The 12,020-nt window shown below is 50.1% G+C and overlaps 5 protein-coding genes across 5 annotated transcripts; 1 reads left to right on the plus strand and 4 right to left on the minus strand.

Moving 5' to 3' along the window:
• Positions 1–180: 180 nt before the first annotated feature.
• Positions 181–1,883, plus strand: N7484_010346 (pH-signaling protein PalC; the record flags this gene model as incomplete). Its single annotated transcript, XM_057120733.1, has 2 exons — positions 181–1,545; positions 1,614–1,883. 2 exons carry the CDS (start codon positions 181–183, stop codon positions 1,881–1,883), a joined length of 1,635 nt encoding a protein of 544 aa, XP_056966487.1.
• Positions 1,884–2,298: 415 nt separating this feature from the next.
• N7484_010347 (putative NADH-ubiquinone oxidoreductase 12 kda subunit) lies at positions 2,299–2,771 on the minus strand (the record flags this gene model as incomplete). Its single annotated transcript, XM_057120734.1, has 2 exons — positions 2,299–2,381; positions 2,546–2,771. 2 exons carry the CDS (start codon positions 2,769–2,771, stop codon positions 2,299–2,301), a joined length of 309 nt encoding a protein of 102 aa, XP_056966488.1.
• Positions 2,772–3,355: 584 nt separating this feature from the next.
• N7484_010348 (putative alpha-1,6-mannosyltransferase subunit) lies at positions 3,356–4,795 on the minus strand (the record flags this gene model as incomplete). The annotated part of the gene is made up of 2 exons (XM_057120735.1): positions 3,356–4,305; positions 4,363–4,795. 2 exons carry the CDS (start codon positions 4,793–4,795, stop codon positions 3,356–3,358), a joined length of 1,383 nt encoding a protein of 460 aa, XP_056966489.1.
• A 679-nt stretch (positions 4,796–5,474) lies between these two features.
• N7484_010349 (serine/threonine-protein kinase) lies at positions 5,475–8,652 on the minus strand (the record flags this gene model as incomplete). The annotated part of the gene is made up of 3 exons (XM_057120736.1): positions 5,475–7,248; positions 7,303–7,703; positions 7,765–8,652. The coding sequence occupies 3 exons, from the start codon at positions 8,650–8,652 to the stop codon at positions 5,475–5,477; spliced, it is 3,063 nt and encodes a 1,020-aa protein (XP_056966490.1).
• A 2,194-nt stretch (positions 8,653–10,846) lies between these two features.
• Positions 10,847–11,876, minus strand: N7484_010350 (aldo/keto reductase family protein; the record flags this gene model as incomplete). Its single annotated transcript, XM_057120737.1, has 2 exons — positions 10,847–11,533; positions 11,589–11,876. 2 exons carry the CDS (start codon positions 11,874–11,876, stop codon positions 10,847–10,849), a joined length of 975 nt encoding a protein of 324 aa, XP_056966491.1.
• Between the last annotated feature and the right edge of the window lie 144 nt (positions 11,877–12,020).

Below are 12,020 nucleotides of genomic sequence, written 5' to 3' on the forward strand. Positions count from 1 at the left end.
AAAGACTAGTAGAAGAAACTTCAAATGTCGTGTCACTCAAGGTCCTACCCTGTCATGATCTGAAAGCTTAATCTTGTATATAGAACGTTTTGTTGATTGCCAAGACCGGCCGCAGGTGACATCAATCCCGCCTCCAGAGCTGTCATCTCCAACTCCCCAATTCAATACCCCCGCATCAACATGGTCTACGCCTTCAGCCTCCCGACCACGTCCCCCCTCTCATTCCAATCCTTCATCTCATCCTCAACACATCCCTCGCTCCCTCAAGCAGCATCCATTGCCCGTCATGCTCTCCGCAACGCCCTAAAGGCCCACAAGCGCCTACCCCGCGGCGCTCGACAAGATGCCCACCTCCCAACCGTCCTCTCCGCCGTAAACGACTACCTCCCCTATCTCTTCGCAATCTCACACGGTCTACGCGGTCAATCTATCAAACTTGAGAATACTACCGGCAGCCAATATGGAAGCTATAATGATCCGTCAGCCGAGAACCAGCCCCGCGCTGGCGAAGAAATCGAGATAACACTACGCGCGGAGATCGAATCTGCCTGGAAGCCTTCACTATCAAGCTCCAGCACTTTAAGCCTCAACTCCCCAGCGGGTAACCCATCAAACGGAAAAGGCATTCGAGCTCGCGGGGGCCGTGCTACAGGCCAAGGCATCAACTATGAAATCGCATTCGTGCTCACCACACTCGGCTATGTGCTAAGCCGACTTGCGCGAGCGAGCGTCATCCAATCAGTATATGCACCCATAACCCAAAGTAGCGAGCAACGTACTGCAGCCGTGCAGACCGCAACCCGGCACCTACTACAGGCTAGCTCGATACATGGGCTTCTAGCTTCCTCACCTTCTCTCTCCGTGGCAGCTTCAGGGCTAGCATCCGTGTCAGATGTGGATACAACGACACAGTCTGCTTTAGCATCCCTCGCGCTCGCAGAGGCCACTCTTCTAGCTGTGTTGAAAGACGATGCGTACGTCGCGGCGTGTGTGCAAGCGCGCAATCCAAATGACCGGGAATGGATGGTGAAAGCCCCCGACATCCCAAAGGTACGGGCGTTACTATTTGCGCGTCTATGTGTGCGCGCTGCTGAGTACGCGGAGCAGGCTGCTGCTGGGTTTGGAAGTGTTGGATCAAGCAAGAGTGGTCGTCTTGATGACGAGGTTACGCGGTACGCTGGCGTTCTGGGCCGCGTTGCTCGTGCGCGTGCTTGTCGATTCTTTGGAATCGATGCGGAACTTGCAGGGAAATGTGGCGAGGGCATTGCATGGCTGCGAGCTGCACGTACACCACTTGGGCTGCGCGGAGGCGCGGGATCATCTGCTGGATCTGAAGATCCTGGAGTGTCGGCTCCATCTAAGGGTGGATTTTCCCGCCTCAAGCGTGAGTGGACGGAGCGCCGGGAAGAGAAGAAAATTGGTAAAGATGCTGGCGGTGGTCGTAGCGAGAAAGGTCTTCTGGAAGAGGGAGACGATGCTGGCCGTGACGAAGAGGGCCGAGTAATTACGATGCTGGAGACGAAGTGGGTGCGCATGAATGATACAGTGAGTTCACCGAATCATATTTGACGTACCTACCAATACCTGATGGATTTTATTCTGACTTGTTTCAGATCAACACTCAGGCCATTCCGCCGTCTGCACCCTTATTATCTAACCTACCATCTGGTCGAGATATACACACACCGCCTGCACCCTATAAACCTCCTTCATTAGATGAAGACCAGCTGATGCACATGCGGGCTCCACCGAACGAGCTTGAGGATTTATCCTTCACGAACGATCCTGAGGATAGCGACGAAGAGGATACCTCACCCGAAAGACGTGGGCCACCGGGAGGATTCCCAGATCGCAGCGAAACCGTTTCGACTGTGTATTATTGATGATATCTGGAATCTTTGCCTGATATCATGTAGACTTAGATCTATCAAAGTATCAGACAAGAAAGCACACCGATCCTATATTTCAGAGGTAATAGGATACAGACAGGACGTAAATTTGGTTCAAACAGAATAAATTGACCAAAGAACCTTGGAATGATATTGTATATGTACAGTACAAGAGAGAGCACATCACTCCCTCCGAAATCTTCAGCCATTCCCAAGCATTGGAGCAGCAGAACTCTCAAACCACCAATCATGCACTTAGTTTCAACGGTTAAGCAAATCAAGAATCTCCAAGGGTCCGCACCCGTGGTGCAAAGGGGAGTCATGGCTTCACGGTACCATCCCCGACAGACCGGACCCATCGTCATAAGCAGCTAACGCAGACCAATCGAGCAAATGAACAATTGAGCATTTAAGCCTTCTCGCCAAGAGCATTCTTCTCCTGGAAGAGGTAACCCTTGATCTTGCGCTCACCGAGGAGCTCGAAGTATTTTTCTGTTATGAGTTAGCAATAGGTTCTGCCAACCTCAGTCTCCAGCATGGTCACCCGGATCAATTAGGCCACAATTCAATCCCGAACTCTGTGTAGTTCAGATGTTTTCTATTTTCGCTCCAGGCACACCGTGGGAGAAAACTGAGCTAAAAGGGAGAGACCTTACCTCTCAAGACACCACACTTCTCCAAATGGTTCACACCCTCACGCGCATAGCACTTGCCTAGCTCCTCTCCGACCAGTCGCGACATCATAGAGCGCACCCACTGCTCACGAATAATGGCATCACGGGCATTGTGCACGGCAACGTTGTCCTCAAAGTCGACACCTTCGTAGGTCGGGGCAACGGTGGGCTTTTTCGCGAGGAAGGCGGCGGACTCGGGGGTGGGCATTGTGGGCGGATTGGTTGGTGACCGGGTGTTATGGTAGAGGGAAAGATTGGGGGACCCCTGGGTGTCGAGGAGGAATTGAAGGTGACGGTCTGGTGTGGGGATTTTGGAGGTTGCGCAAGGTTGATGCCGTCGAATCCGATGTCTCTGGAGGTTCGATTAGGGGGCCGGTGATTGGGTGGAATCAAGGCGGTGGAGAGGGGTCAAGCAGGGTAGAAGGACTATTAGTGCACTTTCTGTCAAGATCACGTGATGCCGTATCTTGGATGTTTTCGGTTCCATTGGGGAAGTTGACGCTAGTGGAATACGTAGATTGGGAGATAGAAGATATTGTTGGAATTCGATAGTTTGTATCAAGAGAAGCCAAGTAAGGCTATAATCATATTTCATACACTTAACTCCAACCCAACACCAGTTGCTAGCGACAATAATGCAGAAACTCCGTTGTACAAAACCCAGCAATCTCTAAATTCGTATCATACAATGCTTTGCGATGGAAAGTGCGTGGAGAGCGTGGAAGCATGATAGCTCATCAGGGGTAGAAGCAGAGTTAGAAAGCGAAAGGGAAGGCCCGTATAACGAACAGGCTATTGTTCGGGTTCGTCATCTTCCTTAGAACTCCGCTTGAATGCTCCGCTGAGAGTATCTTTCAAGACTTCCCACGGTGTCCTATTCAGTCGTTCCGTGATTTCCCGATATTTGTAGATCTCGGCCCAACAGTCGCGACCAAACATGCAACCAGCCATGTTGACCAAGAGGTCGTGGTCTTCCTCCTGGTAGTGGACATCAGGATTGTTTTTATCACCACAAGCACCTTGAGGGAAGGCATTGATAGTGCGTTGGGGTAGAAACCCAACACTGCTGCGAATCCACGCCTGGCTTTGGTAAATGTACTCCAAAGCATTCTGTTCTTTATGCTCCCACTCCATGTGCATTTGCTCGTACATGACGGGATCCCACAACGCATCCAAGAGCCGGTCCGTCCAAAGTGATCTTCGAACCATGAAAGAGCCCAGATTGAACCCGCGGCAGTCTTGAGTGAGAAGCATATTGATTGAGCGAATGTCTCCGTCGCCCTCCCGGGAACGACCTAACTCATCCAAGTAAAATTCCGGAAGCGGGTGTGTGATGTTGAGGGGATTGTGTTCATTGATGTCGCGGTAGACCAGTGATTCCAGGTTATTGAAGATATGGCTCTGTAGCGAGGTCCCATACTCCATCACCCAGGTGTTCAGATCCAGCCACCAGAACCATTCCGCATCGGGGTATTTGTGCAAAGCTTCACGGATCACATCGCCTTTCTCCCATCCCTCGCGCCACTCATGCGAGTACCGCTTCTTAGCCAGCATGTTAGCGACCTCCAGCTCATATCCCCATTGCTTTGCGTATTGTTCCTTGTTCCAGATGCTGTTGCGCTCAATGGCCCATTCGCGCGCTCTCTTAATATCCGTAACACCACCATCAACGTTCGCCCCGAGGATGATCACGATTTTACGGCCTCCTCCGAGTGGGGACCGGCGGTATAATTGAACCAGCGCTAGAAGAAGATTAGCCACGCGCTCACCACTTGTATAAGATCAGATACATCACTCACTCGACCAAAGAAACAGATATCCCATAAAAACAAGCAAAATCCCAGCCAAAATACGGACCCGTCCACGTCGCATCAACATTCCAAGTGCAGCCAACGGCCCACGCCCGCCGCCACTAGGACGCCACTGCGCGCGTCCATAGGCATCTTTATCCACATACCCACCAGCACCAGACTGGCCCCTAAAACTAGGTAACCTGGCCGAGATCTTATGTTTCTGTCTGGAGAAGAACCCGCTATTGCGCGTCGAGAAAGACGGGTACCCGCGCACTTCGTCGCTTTTCGCTTTCGCCGCGGCCCAGGATATCCCGCCTGGCGCGAGGGAGGAGGGCGAGAGTCCGCGCGGATTCGGAGTCGCGGTCCCGCTACCGGGCGTTAAGCCCGGGCTGGACCACCCTCCGCCCAGGTGGGGAGAGGGTGATCGCGATAGCGACATGGGACGTGATCGGCGGTGGTGAAGAGAGAGCTTAGATGGAGAGCGAATAGCGTGTAGACAGTTGCGCGTTCGAGGAGGTGTAATTGCCTAGGAAGGTGGCAGAGTGAGGTCAGAATGACCGATGCCCGGGAGGAAGGGGATACATAAACGGAGAGAGATTAGACGGATTAAGATTAAGATTGAAGGCGCATGGATCCATAGAGTAACAGCACAGACCAAGTCCCCACCACGTTGGATGATGAATCGAGAATCGAGCGCTTTGATGGGAAAGCCGCAAGCGGTGATTACTAACAGGAACCAGCAACAATTAGTTAAGATTTGTTCAGATCTAGATTTGTAACCTTCGGATTGATTCAAAAGCATTGGCGCGGCAAAGAGAAGAATGAATGCAATTTCGTCTAATTTTCTCGCGGTTCCAGATAGATTGCGTGTTCATGTACTTAAAATGAGGCTTGGAATAATGTACCGTGCGCATACCGAGCATCGGGAGATCGACTTTCTTGCATGGAACACTACAATCTGCCTTTGATGGACTCAATTTACGAGTCATGGATTCCACGCATGCGGACAATAGTATTGTCCCCACATGGGATGTGCTACCTCAGACTCACACCCAATGATGCCATTGCCACTATGAATCTATTTGCAGAGAGGAGAGATAACAAGGAAAAGGGATTTGTTACACGGCTTGCTTTTTTTGGGTCCGAAGCGGCAGTCGGTTTCCCGCGCCATCGGGTTTGTTGGCCAAGGCCTTGCGTACGACGAATCCGGCTTCGTGAGCTGGTCGCTGTTGGGCACTATCGCCATGGTAGAACTCACAACGAAGGTCAAGAAACTCGCCCTTGTGTCGGTACACTGTGATAATATCGCCTGAGTAAATCTCGCCAAAGTGCAAGCCCTCCATTCCCCCGTCGTTCGAGGTTCCGCGTCGGAGTTCCGTTCCATTGACCCAGATACATTTGCGCGTTTTGGTGGAGAGAAGGGCTCTGACCCCGGGAACCTGCTGCCAATCTTTCCCTTCCGCGATCATGACCTCGATGCCGGGCGCCCAGAACGTGATCTCCAGGGCATAGGCCGGGATGCGAGTGTCCATGCGATCCTCGTGGCGAATCGTCGCGGCGGGCCCTCGACCCCATGAGGTCATCCGATTCTCTAGGCGTAAGTTTAATTCGAAAATAGACCCACGTACACTCTTTAATCGGCCAAGGATCTTCGGTGGCTTGGTGAACTCATTGCTAGAAATGCTGGGTGGGACAGAAGGTGGATCAGGCTGGTGCACAATGGGCTCAGAGGCCTCAATATCAGCATTCAGTTGTTGGTCCAGGATGGCCTGGCCAGTCTGCGCATCAAGGGTAGTCATAAGCTCAATATCCAGATTCTCGTGCGAAGCTAGCTCAGGAGGTTGTGTAGAGCCTCGGCGGCTGGTTTGTGCACTAGTGTCGCTGGACTGCTCGCTAGCTGTCTCGGGGAGATCAAAGTCGAGGCGACGAGAGATTTTCAGCTTGGGTGCCTTGGGAGTAGTATCCTGAGCACCCAGGTAGGACGACTTGGCTATTTCAGGAGGACTGCCTGCACTCGTGAGATCTTTCGGCTGTCCAGGGTTGACCTGTGGCGTCGATATTTCGTTAACGGAGGCGGTCTGGGGATGGAGGACAGGATGCGAGGAATTCATGTTCAGTCGTCCGACTAGGTTCTCCGCTCCCATCAAGCTGGGTGCAGTGCCGCCAAAGGGATGTGCTGGGAGGGAGACGACCGAAGAGACGCTGTATTCATCGCTCATCGACTCACCGGATGACACAGAGTTCTTGACGTTAGAGTCGTGGTCCCATGCACCTGTGTGGCCCATTGCATGTGAGCTTCGCAGAGCTGACGAGGTGACCTCGCCAAACAAGCGTCTTGCGTGGTGCTCGGCAACCACTTGACTATCTTGGAAGCTTTCAATTTGAGGAAGAGAAGGATATCGAATATCTGCGGGGATGTATTCGATCCTTGGCTTCTTCGCAAGTGCTTCACTGCTACCTACTTCATCTTGGGCTTCATGGAGGTACGCTGCCTCATCATGAATAGACAATTGAGACGCGTCAAGTTCTTCATCAGCCTCACCGATGACCGAAAGACCATCGCGGGGGTCAGCGAGAAGATCATCATCTTCATACTCATCAACATCAAGCACGTCCACAATCCAAGGATGTTGGAAACATTCCTTTTCCGTGGGGCGGGCAAAAGCATCTCGATTTAACAATTTGGAGACAAAATCAACACCGTCCTCGGACACGCCGCACTGGCGCAAGATATTGAAGTCGGCTTCCGATGTCATGATACTGCGCAGCATGGCAACACCCCGGTCTTCGGCACGGCCTGAATATGGTGGGATTCCGGACAAAATATGGTAAAGGACTGCACCCAGAGACCACATATCCACGGCCTGACTATATGGAGAGGTTTTTGGCGGTCTAATAAAAAAAAGTTAGTATTGACTGACTCAAGATTGGACAGTAACAACTCACGGATCTCCAACTCGACGTCGCTTCCGAGCCTCTCCACGTGTGTACATTTCATAGTCCGGATACACCTCAGGCGCACAGTACAGCAGCGTTCCACAAAACGTTTTCAGAAACGTTTCTTCTTGTGTTACCTTTGACAGGCCAAAATCGGACAGCTTGACCCGAAGGGGATCTAGGGAGGCAATCAAAATATTGTCCGGCTTAATATCACGATGAGTGATTCGGCGTTTGTGAAGGTAGTGCAGTGCCCGTAAGAGCTGACGGGTGATAGTCCGAACCATATCTTCCGGAATTTTACCAGGGCTTTGCAAGTATGTAGACAGTTCGCCACCAGGGACGTACTCCATGACGATATAGATCCACCGGTCATATTCATGGTGTTCGATGTATTGGACAATGTTGGGCTACACCGGATGAACCATATTAGTATCAATAGGTCAGGGGCAAGGAAATAGGCCAGCTCACATGTTTGAGATCTCTCATGATTTTCATCTCGTTATCGACCTTTTGATCGAGAATACCATTCTTCATGAAGCGGCGCTTGTCTAGCTCTTTGGCAGCGTAAATTGCACCGTGTTGTTTGGTAGCCAGTTTATACACTGTGGCAAAGGCACCCTTGCCGATCTGCCCAGTCACATTGTACATGGGACCGCCTGACCAATGCATACCATAGGCGTTTGCAACCGACCACGGTAGGACCGGCTGTGAAGGCGTCTGTCGGGTTTTTTGCTGCCCCGCTAAAACACGCTGGACTCGCTCGAAGAACTGGAGTACATTCTGTGTGTATTTCACGGCATAATTCTCGCGCGACGGAATCCGCACAATAAAACGAACCTCGTCTGAACCTTGATTCCCTGTCACGACCTGGATAACTGAACCATTGACAAGCATGCGACTGTTGTCTTTGGAGTTCTTGCGCAGGCGGCAGTTGTCTACAATAGTGCCGTTGGTCGACGTATCTTGTAACATGATGATACCGTCACCGGTCAGGTGAATGCGGAAATGGGAGTTGGATACTCTTTTAGCATTGTCGTTGGATGCTAAAAGAATATCACAGCGGACTGGGTTGCGACCGAAGCAAAATCCAACCCCAAGATCGTGGACATCGGAAGATAATCGTAGCGCGAGGTCCAACGCTGCGGTCTCGGAAGTTTCGAAGTCCAAGGCCGCCTGTTGCAGAATATGCTGAGTGCCCATTGCAGCCGTGGCAGCAACAGCATCATGAGCGGCATGTGAATTGGGATGAAGGATACAAACAATGTCGGCGAGATCCTGTTCCTGCAATCCCGAATTGTTCAGGCCCATGCGGCGTGGGTCGGCGCATGGCTGAGTGGATTCTTGCGTTGCCTCCATGGTAAAGAAATCAACGGAGGGAAATGCAAGCACTAATGATAGATAGCAAAACGACTACTAATGACTGATGTGGGGTATATGTGCTGATTGAACGAGAAACTTTTGCATAACAGGGGAATGAGTACACGTGACGGCCTAGGTGTGTGGCCTGTAAGTTAAAAGCAAAAAAGAAATGTCGACAGCCTGACGGGGACCAGAGAATATATACCTTGAGGAGGGCGGAAGGTCACCAGGGCAATTTACCCGGGCGAAACGTGGACCTCAACAGAAGAATAAAGGCAGGACAGAAGTGAAAATAACCCAGCGCACAGTATATGCGGAATCTGAGTGCAGAGAGAAAGAAAAGTCGGGGAACGAAATCGGAACTAGAATAAGATGCCGTCTTAAAATGGCGGGGGCTCGTGTTGACCAGTCACAACCTGCTTGTCGGATACACGAGTGATGTACTCAGGTCAGGTATCTGCTATGGAATCCAATTTCTCTTTTCGGAAGAACCCAGCACGTAAAATATGAGGCCCGTCTCGACGGTCTTGGCTTCTGCGAAGGGAGGTTTGGTAAGTTGCGGCGGTGGGCTAAACTGAGGTTTTGTAAAAGCGATGATTTTGATGGCGGCAATTTCCTGGGGGATATTGATGGTTTCCATAAGTCTGAACGGGAAGGAGTATCTCTGCAGGAATTCAACGTGCTGGTCAGCTCTTATCCACTTAGATACAGGTCCAAGGTCGTTTGTTTTGACCTCGACTTGGCTGGAAGCTGTACTAACACAGATTGACAGACACCCTTTTCATTTGTCCACGACCGATTGAAGACTCGTGGACAGATTGGAAAGGGGGAAACCGGGACGGTTGTAGTCCTGAGGAAGGGTTCGTCGTCCGAGAAACAAGAACGAACTCGAGCCGCAATCGATCTCTCGTGCTCGCCTCAGGCAGCAGTGGTTCCTGATGGCTGACTGATCCGCTCTGAGGAGTCTGATTGGCTGATCCGTCTTCCACCTTAACTTAAACCATGGAAGCGATCATAATCAGATCTATGATTTCTAATGGTGCCAAGGGGGTATTGAGTCTGAGGGCCTTTTCATTTCAAAAATCCCTGGAAAATACCATGCTCATTGCAGCCTGCTCCATACCACCGCGCGATAGATCAATTTTCGCCACCTAAAAAAACGCCCCACACTTACCCACATGCACTAGGCAGCTTTGCACTCTTATATGGAAGCAATTGCGGGACGACATGGTCGGTAAGCATGGATATCAAAGAGTAGAAAAGAATATACTTTTTCCTTTGAAGCTGATACAGTATATGTCATGCTAATCTGCACCTGGGCATTCATGTTAGTCTTCATGGGCACAAACTCGCTGAAACTACGGCCCCACTATGCAAAGACAGTCTGGCCATGGTCTATAGAGCTAGTTTGATTTATCCAAAAACCACGAATATTGAAAAAACCTGCGGCAACTTGCCTAAAGGGGCTAGAATCCATTCACTGTCCAAGGGGGTATTAAATGCAGAAATCTTCACCCAGGTCATTGATGATCAAGTTCCAAGACTTTCATCTATGCCCGGTTATGCATATTTACCTAGACCTGGGTACATGGATATGAATCAATGGCTTCAAATCCGGATTATCTATAACCGATTGACCTCATGATCACTCACACAACCATTTGCCATCAAGTCAAGCGCATTCGGTATATGATTGAGACCACCTTTCACAACTTATAGTCTCGTAGGAATGATCAACCCCGTTTCCAGCCCCCTCGGCTTTCTCAACATTACAGTCATACGATGCAAATGTCACTATCACATCTTGATTACGGTTTTCTCGTTCCCCATCAAAGGGACAAAGCGCTATAAAACCCCCTCAAACCGACGCAAGGTATGACATTAGTATATCAGTCACGGGAGTCAAAACGATCGCGTTAAAAATGGCCCTAGAAGGACCATGACGCCGGATCTGCTCTTATATAGTCTCTGCAGAAGCTGTATGATCTATCATATGAGCCGGGCCGAATGATTCAACGAACTCGTTGAATGAGTGACCTTGAGGATAAAAGCCCAATCAGACAAAATCAGTTTCTTCACAGATATGCAAAATGGGGATCGGTTACTACTATATAATTTCGATGCGATATAGGCTCATATTAAACATTCAGATATTGTTACTATACAAAAACAAAAATGGGGTTCATACAATCTACTCGTTACGCTTCTCCGCGTACGAATGAAAGTTGTCCACGGGAGCATCAGGCAGAACGATCTTCCACACATTTTCAATCTGCTCCGCTATATGAGAAGGAAGTGGTCCTTTCTCCAGCCCAGCAAGAGTTTGGTTGACTTGTTCCAAGGTGCGTGCACCGAAGATCAAACCATCTCCAAGTTCACCTTTGAGATCGGAATTGTAAGCCACCCACCTGTATGCAATTTCGGCCTTGGCGATCCCGGAGTCGTTGGAAATCTCCTCCCACAACTTCAGGCCTTTCAGCATACTGGGCTTATTGTAGAGGGCGTTGTAGAGTCCATCTATTGCTGTAGTTTGATCCCATCGGCCGTCACCACCCGCGACCAAAGTTTTGACGGCTTTTGTTAAAAACCCTCCGACAATCGGAGAGTAGGCGTAGAAAGACATATTGTGTTTCCGAAGAGTGGGCAATATGTCGTTTTCCGCTCGACGAGCAACGGGCGAATAATTCCCCTGGTAAACGGTTGGTAGAACATAGTTCTTCTCGCGGCAAATGCGGACGACTTCATCAACCTCGTTGGCTAAGAAATTTGAGAGACCAAATCTTTTGAACTTTCCAGCTTGGTGGAGCTGGTTAAAAGCCTCTAGCTGGCCTTCAAGGGAGGTTCGACGATCAGGTGCGTGTAAATAAAGTACGTCAACCTTGAGGTGATGTTAGACGATGGCGAAAATTCCTTGTCAAGTCCCCTCGACGTACCTGGTTTGTCTTCAAAGTTCTTAAGCTTTGCTCCGTGGTGCTGATCAACAGCTCTTTGGTAGATGGCTGCGGGCCAAAGCCCCCGGGCAGTTTTGTTTGGATGTTAAAACGGGAGGCAGCCGAAACCAGACCTAGCAATTCTTCTGAGTTTCCATAGGTTCTGGCTGTATCAATGCTCTCGACACCTCCTGCCTTGATAGTATCGAGTACCTTGTTTATGAAATCAAGGTTGGAGAATGATTGATCCACGAAGGCACCCCCAAAGATAAGTTTGACTTTGGAATCCATGTTTAAGAAGGACCTGAAGAATTCAATGAAGTCAAAGTGAGGTGTGGTGTGGAAAGCTGAGGATGTAGGAAGGAATTTTGAGTGTTTAACCTCTGCTATTTATGAAGCCAAATAAGTCAAAGCCCCGCTGAATATCAAATTATT

This window comes from Penicillium longicatenatum (assembly GCF_028827895.1).
Source record: "Penicillium longicatenatum strain IBT 33135 chromosome Unknown contig_7_segment0_segment0, whole genome shotgun sequence".
Taxonomy (NCBI): domain Eukaryota; kingdom Fungi; phylum Ascomycota; class Eurotiomycetes; order Eurotiales; family Aspergillaceae; genus Penicillium; species Penicillium longicatenatum.